At 40.8% G+C, this 13469-nt stretch overlaps 2 protein-coding genes across 2 annotated transcripts in view; one reads left to right on the forward strand and one right to left on the reverse strand.

The window, feature by feature from the left end:
* The first annotated feature begins 6148 nt into the window (after positions 1 to 6148).
* On the forward strand, positions 6149 to 10060 carry H3-3B (H3.3 histone B). The gene is made up of 4 exons (XM_075177839.1): positions 6149 to 6304; positions 7899 to 8034; positions 8583 to 8736; positions 9333 to 10060. The coding sequence occupies exons 2-4, from the start codon at positions 7907 to 7909 to the stop codon at positions 9459 to 9461; spliced, it is 411 nt and encodes a 136-aa protein (XP_075033940.1). The 5' UTR covers positions 6149 to 6304; positions 7899 to 7906; the 3' UTR covers positions 9462 to 10060.
* Positions 10061 to 10108: 48 nt separating this feature from the next.
* Positions 10109 to 13469, reverse strand: part of LOC142095075 (uncharacterized) — a 35085-nt gene continuing 31724 nt past the window's right edge. Inside the window, exons 15-16 of the mRNA XM_075177834.1 lie at positions 10811 to 10905; positions 10109 to 10301 (exon numbers count right to left, since the gene is read on the reverse strand). Of these exons, the coding sequence (XP_075033935.1) occupies positions 10267 to 10301; positions 10811 to 10905 (130 nt within the window). The 3' untranslated portion in view covers positions 10109 to 10266. The remainder of the gene's footprint in view (positions 10302 to 10810; positions 10906 to 13469) is intronic.

Raw genomic sequence — 13469 nt, forward strand, 5'->3', positions numbered from 1 at the left:
ATATATATAATATATATATATATATATATATATATATATATATATATATATATATATATATTACACTGCCATTAAAGGATGGGTGTGCTTGTATCTGTGATGCTTATTTATGGGCTGTACAAAACTATGTGTTTTTTTTATTTTATGGAGAGGTTGGTGCAAACTAAGGGGTAGATTTATGTAACTTTTAAAAAGTAAAAGTGGCAGTGTTGCCCATAGCAACCATTCAGATTCTAGTGATTATTGACTGTAATTGATGAATGATAGCTTGAATCTGATTGGTTGTTATGGGCAACATTTTGACTTTTTCTTTTTAGAAAGTTTGAGAAATCTACCCCCAAAGTACAGCAATGTCCTGATAAGTGGAGTTTAGTGCCAAATGTTTAAAACTTGGGACTGGAATTTATACATAGTTGTCAACCATGTATTTCTATCTAACTTTGTTTAGTGATCATACAGATTTCTTTGTTGGGTTAGGGGTACCCTATATGAGTATAAATTGAGTAATTGTGTTAAAATCAGGGGTGTAACTAGACATTTGTGGGGTCCCATGTATTGCCAAAGGGTTATTAAGGCTTTGACAGCTGTGGGCCCCTTGCAGCTGCCCCCCCTATTCGCTGCTAATATGGTAGTTATGCTTAAAACAGCATAATTATGTATATTTAAAAAAATGGAAAGACAGTAAAGTCAAATCTTCTTCAGAGTCTGCCTTTCCCTGTTCTAATTTGATTGCGTGAGAAAAAAAAAAAAAATATATATATATATATATAAATTAGTAAACCCGTTGTTCTGATCAAAAGATGCAGACAAGTATTTTTTTCAATTTGCTTTGTAAAAGATTAACTGCTAAATATCCTTCAGCGATATTAGGAGGTTAATGGAGAACTAGGTTAATTTTAAACTTTTTAATTACATAAAAACCATTTAATATGTCATTTTTCAAAGCAGGATTTTTTGTCTAATAAATTCCACTTTTCCTGACTGTTTCACTTTATGCTTTGCTGCATTTTTATGGAATACCACCTATGACTCTTTCTCTAGGAATCTGTACCCAAAATAATCTGAATACAACCACTTCCATAAAGTTCCATACACGGATAAAACTGCATATGAAATGAAAGTGGAATTGAGGTTTCAAGATTACTGTAGGCTTCCAACAGTGTTTACATGCAGTCAACATTGAGAAAAAATGAAACAATTGGCATCGAGAAAACATCAATTAATATGGTAATACTAGAAATAACAGTTTCTGCTGTAAAACACAATAAAAAAAAAACCTAGGTGTTATTGACTAAAGTTGCTCAAAAGTACCAATATGAATTGGAACCTTACCATTTAGAAATTTGCACCTGACCGATAAAACTATTGGCTGATTGGTTACTATGGTTGTAGTGCAAATTAGCTTTGTTTTTTTGTTTGTTTTTCAGCACCTTTTTTCTAAATAGTCCCCCACCCCCCCCCCACCCCCCCAAAAAAAAAAAACCACACACAAACATAGGTAAAGTCTACACCCTCAACATGAAGTTTGGGGATAACGCTGGAGGTGGCATTAAATGTCTACATACACACTCACAGCATTAGGGCGTGGGTTGCCAGTAGCTCCTGGATCCCCTTATCACAAGGTTAAGCCTCCAACACTGGTTTGGGGGCTGTAATATTGTTCCTTCTATGACAGCATCAGAGGAAGTGTGGGTCTGGGATGTAACTGTTGGGTTCTGAAGGCACTAAGATGTATCCTTATTTCTTTTCTGTCTATCACTGTTTTCACTCCAGCGCAGGGTGGACGAGGAGAGATCTTTGTAACCTGCTAGTGGCGTTTGAGTGCTGGGATTGCTACTGATGCAGATGCAGCACTTCATAAGGAGTAATACTGGATTTTTATCTCATGATTTAACAAAACATTAAACATGGAGAGGTCATCAGTGATCCCTATACTTAGGATAGTCAGTGCTTGGATCAACAATGATGAACCCCATGTTGTGAAAATGACAAAAGTGCTTGTAAACCCATTCTCCATGGTGTACTGGAAATGGTATCCAAATGTTGGCAACTGTAGGTATATCTAATGTTTGAGATGTTACATTAACTCTCAAAAATATATTCAACTGCAAACATTGTCTTTTGGGCTGTGCATATAGGTCCTTCTTCTCTTGCTTTAATCCATAATGAACAAAATGCAATCAGCAGGGAAAATTAACCATTCTGTGTACCTCTGTTAGCTACAGACTTCGATCTAGTGTAATCTGGTACCCCCATGCCGAGATTCAAACTAATCAGACACCCACAAAGACAGCTCGCCACACAGATCAATGAAACACAATACATGGCAGGAATAATTAAGTCACAATTTGTGAGTCACACAAATCGTTTTTAGAGCCATGTAAGTATATACCAATAAATGCTTAAGTATGAAAACCAAAAGAGAGGCAATATTGGACAAAATAAAATAAAACTATATTTTTAATTTTGGACACATCCACCTACATGGAAGACACAGCTCTTGATTAGACTAGCTAACAGATTCTCAGCCACGTTACTGGTGGCACACATAGGGCCTGATTTTTAAGGAACTTAGGCAATAATTTGAGTAAGTTTACTTACTTAAGTCTTCTGGACAAAACCATGTTACAATGCAAGGGGTGTATATTAGTTAATTATTTTTTACACATAGGCTGGTCATGTGGTGGTCGTCCTGACTACAGGCTAAGGGAAGTGGAAGGGGCTCATTTCCTTCTCTTTGGCAATCCATGGGTGCACACCATTTTCAGTTGGGGATATCTGATATCCTTTATGTAGCTCCATCCAAATTGCTTTTTCATCTCGAGTTCTCAGAGACCTTGGGGTAAATGTAACAAGCTATTAGTTTCCGGTGGGTTTGATAAGTGGGGATGTTGCCTATAGCTTCCAGCTGTTATTTTGTATAATGTACTAAAGAAATGATAACTAGAATCTGGTTGGTTGCTGTAGGCAACATCTCCACTTTTCAAATCCGCCAGAAACTCTCGGCTTAATACATTTACTCCCTAGAATGCATCCACATAAATATAACACTTGGGGGTAAATGTATGATCCTCCGATTTCTTTAAGCCTTTAAAAGCCATCACTGCTTTCAATTTTCACTGCAAAGTCGCCGAATTACAGCGACTTGCAGTAATCAGAGGATCATACATTTACTCCTGGTGTTATAACTAAATTGGAAGTTGTTGCTCTACTGCGTTTGGGGGGTTTTCTCATCAACACACTGGTGGTTCTGTAGCTGTTTATGGAGACAACAACAAAAGCTCTCACTTTTACTTCTAAAAACTTGGACAATGAGTCCTAACTTTTCTGTTAACTTTTAGTTACAAAGTCTATAAATGAGTTGCAGGGGGGTATATTTAAAATGCGCAGAAGGATTAGATAGGAGGGGTGCATGCCCTAGTTCATCTCTATATCATAATGTAAAAAAGCTGTTCAATATTAGTGTGCTACATGCAAAATCAGTCAGCGACTTACTGCATATATGGAAATTACTACGCCTGTTACCATGTGTGACATACTTAGGTAGAGTGCAAGGAAAAGGATGAACCAAAGGCCAGAAAAAAAGGCATATAACATGAATAGGACATTGTGCTTTTACAGTTATAATAGTAATAATGGCATTCTGCAGCTCATCACCGCCCAGCTTCCGTTCTGACCCTGCAACACCCTTTATTATAAATGCCTAAAAAGTTGTTGGCATACACTAGCAATAAAAATGCTCCGGCTGTTATGTCTAGTATTGTTTTTTATATTTGTGGATCATACCACACACCATTTAAAATGGCCAAAGAGTAAACAGACTTTTGTTTGCAGTCATAGACGTGTGAACACACCTTGGCAGACCTTACAATGCAAATGAACAAAAACAAAAGACAAGTTATGACACTATACAAACACTGCAGAGAAACTCACAGCGATCTACAGTGAACTATATTTAAAATAGTTAAATGAAAATGTACTTTTCCGTAAAACACTACACATCAATATACAGTCATAGTCAAAAGTTTTGAGAATGACACAAGTATTGGTTTTTACTAAGTTTGCTGCTTCAGTGTGTTTAGACCCTTTTGTCAGATGTTGCTATGGTATACTGAAGTACAATTACAAGCATTTCATAAGTGTGAAAGGCTTTTATTGACAATTACATTAAGTTTATGCAAAGAGTCAATATTTGCAGTGTTGATCCTTCTTTTTGAAGACCTCTGCAATTCGCCCTGGCATGCTGTCAATCAACTTCTGGGCCCCACACGGACTGATGGCCGCCCATTCTTGCCTAATCAATGCTTGGAGTTTGTCAGAATTTGTAGGTTTTTGTTTGTCCACCCGCCTCTTGAGGATTGACCACAAGTTCTCAATGGCATTAATGTCTGGGGAGTTTCCTGGCCATGGCCCTACAATTTCGATGTTTTTGATCCCTGAGCCACTTGGTTATCACTTTTGTCTTATGGCAAGGTGTTCCATCATGCTGGAAAAGGCATTGTTCATCACCAAACTGTTCTTGGATGGTTGGGAGAAGTTGCTCTTGGAGGATGTTTTGGTACAATTCTTTATTCATGGCTGTGTTCTTAGAAGTTATATAGCAGCAGCCATACTTTCTTTTTATACCCGACCCAATACAAATAATTATATATCATACTTGCCTACTTTTGGCTGGCTCCCTCAGAGGGAGATCACTGAAGAGGGGTGCAGGGGGAAGGTGGAAAGGGGCGTGGCTTCACAGATCACATAATTTTGGCCCCGACCTCATTGACATAATGCCTGTTTTGGGTCTTTTTAACTGGTAAAAAAAGACCCAAAGCAGGCATTACATTACTGGGGGCGGGGCCATAATGCAGCTATTTGCGAAGCCACACCCCCTCCACCAATACACAACTCCATGCCGGCTCTGATGTGGGAGAAATGCCAGCCCTCCTGGGATTCAAGGAGACCTACCCGGAATTCGGGAGTCTCCCAGACATTCCGGGAGAGTTGGCATGTATGTTATATATATATATATATATCATACACAAGTGAAGCTAATATATGTATAGACACATGGGGGTAAATGTATCAAGCTAAGAGTTTTCCGGTGTGTTTGAAAAACCAATCGCACTCTAGCTGTCATTTATTTAGTACATTCTACAAAATGACAGCTATAATCTGATTGGTTGCTATAGGCAACATCTCCACTTTTCAATCCCGCTGGAGAACTCTCAGCTTGATACATTTACCGCCTGGAATCAGTATCTGTATAGGCGCAGAGTTCTCATGTCACCATTTTATTGCTTTCCTTGATATTTTTCATAATAGATCTATAGTTAATGTAATAGAAAATATTAGTTCATGGTAATCCACTGTAACTTCATATACATATTAAGATAAAATATTTCAAGTTGGGGATGAAGGAGCCATTCTTTAGTGGGTGATGTAATTTGGCATATATATAGTACACCATGGCAAAATGGATAAGGCTTAAATTTTTTATGTTTTTATGCACTGTTATGTCACGTGCTATGGTTATAATATAGTAATAAATAAAACCATAAACATTAACAAATATCAGTTAACTTAAAGGATAAACCCATCCAAAATCAGCTTTGACATTGAGATCAGGGGGTCCCCCAACATCTTCTGTGGGTGTCTGTGTTGCTCCTGTCTCTCATGCAGACAATGTGCTGCTAGTGGGCACCAAGCTGCCTGTCTGACCCTATAAATTGTGAAACACATTTTATCCATCTTGCCAATCAATATATGTGTCTCACTTCATTTGACTTAATGAAATCTGGAAGTGATTCACCCCAGCTTCAGAATGACTTAGTGTCTGAGGCTTTATGTTTGTGCTCTCAGACTGCAGTTCTAGCCATAGTGTCATTGTGTGTCACAGTCTCATTACACCAGCTGCGGCTGCTTCACGTTCTACTGTCGAGCTTGGAAACAAACAGAGGATACAAACGTGCTCGAATTCGGCCAATCAGGGCACTCGCATGCTTCCTTTTTGATTGGTCCATTCCTGTTTTCAGGGCACCAATCATAACGTGACTTTAAGAACCAATCAGAAGCGGTCTTCTCCACCAATCAGCAAACAGGTGCTTGAGGGCGGAGCCAACGCCAGTGACACATTCTTACAGCTGTTACGCCAGCCTATCAGAAGACCCACGCTCGTTTAAATCGATGTGACGAAACACATGGGGACAGTGACGTAGGACGCACAACGTTGGCCTGATATATAAAGCCGTACTCGGTTCGTTCACGTATAGAAGAGACTTATTGACGGAGGAGTGAGCAGCTGGACAAAGGCATAAAGGTAAGTGTGCGGTGTGAGCACTAAAAAGGGCGGTAAATAGTAAGAGCTGTGTAGCGGCAGGACAAGAGGGTGTGAGCGGTAGTTTGTTTCTCCGGAGCTGTGTTTTTGGGAAGCGATGTTTCGGGGATATGAGTGTAGGTTGATTACGCTGTTTGACTCGCTTTGTTACGTGGTTCGCTTGGTTGTTCACGTGTGTCCCGTTATTTGGCTGTAGTGATGCCGCGGGTGACGGCGGTGGTTGGCCCGTTCTCAGGCGGGATGTGAGGGGACTTCCCACGGTTATGGTGGCAGTTGCTGTGCACTCTACACCGTGATTGGCTGTCTCTGCCCACGTGACTAAACTTGAACGAACTCGCCGTTGCTGGCTATTGTGACGTAACTGTCTCGGGGAGACTTGCGCAATGGCCAATCAGCGCTCATTACATCCCTGGCTGTGAGCTGCCTCATAGAGCTCATCGTATTCATGTCTCATCATTATGTCTCATCCGTTCCTGAGAGCTGTCTCATAGAGCTCAGCATATTTATATCATTGTCTCATTGCTTCCTGAGAGCTGCATCAAAGCTCCTTGTAGTTATCACTGACTGTAACTTGCATCATAGAGCTTATCACCATTTTATCCTCACCACTCTAGCTCATAACTGTGAGCTGCATCATAGCCCATTAACTCATATCCGTGCTAAATATATACCTCATCAGTGACAGTAACCTGCATAATAGAGCTCCTCCCTGTTATATACCTCATAACTGCCTGTGCTGCATCATAGAGCTCATCACCAATGTGTATATATCTGTAACTTGTGTGTATGTGTATATATATATATTTACACATCACTGCCAGTAACTTGCATCATAGAGCTAACAATTATAAATATATCTAATATATTCATATTACTGCCTGTAAGCTGCTCAATAGAGATATTATTATTATTATTATTATCTCTATTGAGCAGCTTACAGGCAGTAATGTGAATATATTAGATATATTTATAGTAGCTCTATGATGCAAGTTACTGGCAGTGATGAAATTATATATATATATATATATATTTTTTCATATATTCATTCTACATTCTACCTGCATCATGGACGGGGCTGATGTATAGCAGACTTTACAAACCAAATGCCATACAATGACGTGAAACAAGGAAAAGGTGGCCCTGCAATCAAATTAGCTTACAAGTATCACCATTTATATAGTGCCACTGATTCTGCAGCACTGTACAAAGAACTCATTCACATCAGTCCCTGCTCCATTGGAGCTTAGTCTAAATTCCCTAACATTCAGAGACTAGGGTCAATTTTGATATTTTTTTTGGGGGGGGGGGGGGGGGGGGGATTGTGGGAGGAAACTGGAGCACCCGGAGGAAATCCATGCAAACATGGGGAGAGCATACAAACTCCATGCAGAAGGCCATGGTTGGGAATTGAGCTCATGACCCCAGTGCTGAGAGGCAGAAGTTCTAACTGCTTAGCCACCGTGCTGCCCAATCTAGGCAGTGTGGGGAACACTTGATACATAGTATTTACATGTGTTTGAGGGCACACTTGGTGTGAGAATATTACTTGACTATAAAACAAATATAACCTTTTCAGGGTGAAATATGGCACGTACAAAGCAGACTGCTCGTAAATCAACTGGAGGAAAGGCTCCCCGTAAGCAGCTTGCAACAAAGGCAGCCCGGAAAAGTGCCCCCTCTACAGGTGGTGTGAAAAAGCCCCATCGTTACAGGTATGGATCTGGAGAACTCTGCTGTTAAGTGTGATGACATTCCTCATGCATTGTCTAAAGGGGTGAAACCCAAACTGATACAATCACTTGGAATAATATTAACCGTGAGGTTCTGTAGTAGAGGTGTGAGCATACCTGAGCAATTTTTATTACCTTATCTTCCATGTGAGGCTACTACAGAGCATCATGGCATAAATGACATTCCCCCTTGACCTGAGGGGCAATCATTGATGCCTGCAGATGTGAATAGTCATGTTATAATCACTTGGTGCCCTGCCTGTAATAGTTTGGCTCTCTCCATCAGACATCCTTATTTTGGTGCCATACAAACTGAGATGTAGGTCCAGCATTGTTTGCTCATGTTAACACTTTCAGTGCTCTTGAGGTTGGCTTTTCAGTGGCAATTGACTTGCATTTAGTATACTGTACACCTAAATTCTGGTCCCCAGGAGAAGCTGTAGTGGTGCCTCTTGCATTTATAGCTATGCACTTTCTGATATGTACCTATATATTCATGTTACACTTATAAGGTTTTTTCTTTATCCTAGGCCAGGAACTGTTGCTCTTCGTGAGATTCGTCGCTACCAGAAATCAACTGAGCTACTGATTCGCAAGCTCCCATTCCAGCGCCTGGTGAGAGAAATTGCACAGGACTTTAAGACTGACTTGCGATTCCAGAGTGCTGCTATTGGTGCCCTGCAGGTATGTATAGCAACAAGTCTGGACTTGTGAAAGTGTGTACCCATCAATGTCTTGCATTTGATATTTATTACAGCTTTATGTAGTGCTACCATATTAGTGATGTACAATATTTAATTCACATCAGTCTGTGCCCCATTGGGGTGTTGGTTTCGAGTCTCTAATGCGCACACTAGTGTTCCCTCCTGGTTAGCAGTCAGTTAACCTCAGTGTCTTTGTACTGTGGGGGGGAAACCTGTGCCCATTGGGGTATTTCTGTTTAACTTTAACATGTGTGTATGGGGGGCGGGGTTGGTATTATACAGGTAGATCATGGCATTTCAAGTGGATGTGGGTCTGCTCTTTCCCCAGCTAAGTGTTCTGTGTTTGTGACCACTTGTTCTTCTGGGGCTTCTAATGGACAATTAACCTGTCTGGGGTGTCCAGTTTCCCTTAAAACACCTTCGTGTTCAGTGAGTGGGTGCATAAAGTTTGACACTGTTCAGTAGTTCTCTAGCACTACCTGGGGGTGTCAGGAAGCAATCTACTCTAGAATGGTGTGGTGGGTTTGGTATGTATCTGTAGTACTCCTAGTTAATGTAACTTTCTGTTTCCTGCAGGAGGCCAGTGAAGCATATCTGGTTGGCCTGTTTGAAGACACCAACCTCTGCGCAATTCATGCCAAAAGGGTGACCATCATGCCCAAGGACATCCAGCTTGCTCGCAGGATACGGGGGGAACGGGCATAGTCACTTGTGATTTGTTTTTATAGTAAATCCTGTATAATACTTTGGTTTTCATTTGTTTTATATTCTGTCTCCTTTTGTACCTTGCAATCCATTCCATCTGCCACTCAGGATGAATGCTTATGATCATGGCTGCCGTTCTGTCTGCTCCAATTGGAGCCTGACACTGGGCAGTAGGTGCTTTTACTGCTTTTGCATGACCCTGTTCTACAATGTGTTGCTACCAATGCAATAACTTGTCAGTTATAGACCCTCCAGCCTGGCAACTGTGCTGTGCTATAACTGCACAAACCAGACACATCCACCTTGTAGTCCATATTTGTACAAGACTAATATATTACAGGGTTATTATGTTGTGATTATCCTGCCTAGAACTTGATCACACGAAATAGTGGGACTGTTAGTTTTGGTATCTTGTTCATATGTTTCATGTAACTCAGAGCTGGCAAACTTAATGCAGCTAGTTCGAATTGTGAGGATTTTCTGGTGCTTCTGAAGTGCAGATTGGTGTGTTAAGGCAGCTACAGAACACAATGTGCATTTATGAGAGCTATTTTATATATTGTAGTGTCCATATTTTAAATTAAATGTTTTACATTCAATGTTATCACTTTGTGTCTTTACTCACATACTAGTCCTGAGACCACAGATTTGCAATATCTATAAAAAGTTCTTTATTTACAAACATTTTAGTACAAAGTGTTTTCTGTACATCAGGGAAGCTCTGGAGTTATGACTGGTTTAGTAACATTCAGTGTCCAAATACCACAGTACATCCAATTCTGCTGGTGGAATATATGGCTTTGATTCAAACAAACCATTCTGTATGCTTGAAACCTGTTGCTGTACAAAAAAAAATACACAGCATGCAGTGTTTAGTATGGCAGTGATGGTACTTGTGTTTAAATAGCATTACAAATAGGGCAGTTCACTACAACTATACAGACTAGCTTTGTGGTAAGGCCAAGGCTCTGCTCACTTAAATGTTTATCCAATAAGAGGCAAGTCATGTTATGTACACAAACCTTGGGGTGCAATGGATGAGGGAAAATATCTATTGGAACGATCAGTACTTTCCACAAGCATATTGAAAACTGGATACATCTGTATCTATGGGCTGATCAATTGTGCCACAAACAGGATTACTGTTAATACAGTAATTTTAACCTAGACTTCATCTCATGGCTCCCTATCCAGCATTAATTACTGTATTAAGGGTAATAATGCAGTTTTGCTGTAATAACAGTAAAGCAGCAATTGTGGCTGAATTGGGCCCCTATGAAGAGGAATGGGGGGCTTCATTTAAAGTAGTGGTGTATAGAAAGGTCCTTTTAGTCAAACTAGTTACTCACCAATGCGCTTTATAATCTCTTCACACTCATTGTGGTTAAGTGCCTCAAACACAACACAGTTGAATGAGGTCATATCAAGGTTTTCTTCTCTCTCCCTAAAATATAGATTTAGGAGTAATTTATAGGAGATCTGCAAAGTTATAAAGACAGTATCACTTTCAGATCTTACAGAAATAGCAGCCATTTTACTTGCCATACTAGTATGTAACTGCATTTCTCTGGATAATACATGTTTTGAATCTTGCATCTATCTCCAGATCTGACCACTAGGCAGTCAGGCTGAGTAGACAGATCACCCATGTCTGGGCATCAGTAGTTTTTTTTTTTTTCTACTGATTTCTGGTTAAATTAAGTTTTGTTTTGGGTACAGGGTAGCTACAGGTTAGGTGGTTATTTTGGGCACACAAACTAAAACCCAGTATAGTGTTCACATCAAGGGTAAAGTATATAGATTATTATTTATAGGGTGCCACTAGGTGTCTGTAGCGCCTTACAGGGACAAACAAAATTACAATACGAGGTGAGACAGCACAGAACAGTAAACAATCACAGTAACTCGGTGAGCTCAGGGCACAGCTAGAGAGGTGGGAGAGGGGTAGGTCCGTCAACAGCGGCACCTAGGAAGCAGGGCACGGAAGAGAGAGAGACCCCAGGGGGAAGAGGAGGGAGCGAGAGGGGAAGGGGGTCCTCGTGGAGGGCTAGGTAGCTGGTGAGCAGAGTTAAAAGTGGTGGAGGAGAGAAGACCCTGCTCAAAGGAGCGTACAATCTACAAACTAGGTAGTGGGGTTAGCCTAGTAACTAACCATCTCTATGGGATGCAAGTCACACAATGTACTTAAGTGTACCTGTTGCTTACATACAGTGGACATCTTGATTTTGTGGGTTGGACATGCATCTTTATAAACCAGTGACGGACAACAGTCTTGGGCCTGGCCAACCCTCAGCTCTCCTTTTGAAACTATAGTCCCAGTTGATAACGGGCAAGGAATGCTGGGATTTGTAATTGCACAAACACCTGGAGAGCCACAGGCTGGCCTGGACTATTTGGAGGGTTGCATGTCTGGCTCTCTAGCCCTCAGAGGAAGGAGTGTGCTCCCTCTGGGTTGCTGCATTACTTCTCACTATGCAGAGGCTGTCTCTTAAGCTGAGTACACACTACACTGGTTTCGTCCAATAACCGGCTCACACAGCTGACATATGACCGCTTATTTAAAAGTGTGTGCAGTGGCACGATGGTTGAGTCTGCCCAAATGGACGATTGTCGCCTCATTTGGTTGGTCGTACCGTTTAATATTTTCGTTCCAATCTCGTTTACGCTGTGTAGTGTGTATAAACTTCTGACCGATCCAAAACAGTGAGTACAAAATTAGTCATTGCTCACGACGACATGGCTGTAAAAAGTCGCAAGCAGTATGTCCGCTCTTCCCTTTATCATCCTAAACAAGGCTTGTGTGTATGCAGTCCATGGACCGAGCGATCGGAACATCGATTGCATGTAAAATCACTCAGCATAAAAAGTTGGTTGAAATTTCTGTAGTGTGTACCCAGCTTTACATGGAAGTCAGGTGCCTTTTCACAAGGAAACGCCTATGCCAGACCTAGTGGTGGTGAATCTATCATTTTGAAAGTTGCTGCTATTCAGCAACTTTGCAGGGTAGAATGAAAACAATGTCTTTACAGGTGGGCACTGCCTGTAAAGACATTTCAGAGCTGATTTAAAACGGCAAAGTTGCTAAATGAATATTGAGACATTTAAAGGCCAGATGAGGAACAGATGAGTTTTATGTGCCTGCTTGAAGATGCACAGATTAGGGGACAGTCTGATAGTGAGGGAGAAGTTTAGTTCTGGCATGGGATGCGGTGATCAGAGTGGAGGAGATGCGATGGGCCCTGGTCGATTACAGAAGCGAGTATGAATGGAGATGTATGGGGCAGTGGAGTGGTAAGTAGTTTGAAAGGGAGTTGCTGTAAGGTGAGGAAGAGTGGTGTGAAAAGAATATAAGTCTTGCAGCTGCATTGAGTATAAAAATGGAGTGGGGGAGGCCAGTGAGAAGGTTACAGTAATCAAGGTGGGAACTGATGAGTGCATGGATAATTGTTTAGTGGCATCCTGAGATAGGAATGGCCGGATGTTGGCAATGTTATGAAGTTGCAAGTAACAGGATTGAGCAAGACATTGAATGTCTGAGGCACAAAAGAGAGAGGGGCGAGGGTGACCCCCAGGCAGCGGAATTGGGGAACAGAAGAGATGGTGGTATTAACAGTGATGGAGAGCTTAGTGGGATGAAGATTTAGGAGGGAAAAGAATGAGTTCCATTTTGGCAATGTTGATTTTAAGAAAGCGTGAGGACATCCAAGAGATGGTGGAAAGGCAATCTGATACATGAGAAAGTCCTGCAGCATACATAACATGATGCATTTTCTCCAAATACTCAAATTTAACAAGAGGGGAATATATCATTTTTTTATTTTTTTTTCCTAATAAAGCTGCTGTCCCTTTTAACCAGACATTTGTACACATCTCCATTTGAGCTGTTATGAAAGAGCATGTAGAGGATTAATGTAATAGGAAACAGTTATATTTCCTAAAGCTCTGCATGAACATATTAGGGAAATTATTTTCTGGAATATACAGGATCCATACAGTGTCTGTATCCAA

The sequence above is a fragment of the Mixophyes fleayi genome, chromosome 6 (assembly GCF_038048845.1).
Source record: "Mixophyes fleayi isolate aMixFle1 chromosome 6, aMixFle1.hap1, whole genome shotgun sequence".
NCBI lineage: Eukaryota > Metazoa > Chordata > Amphibia > Anura > Limnodynastidae > Mixophyes > Mixophyes fleayi.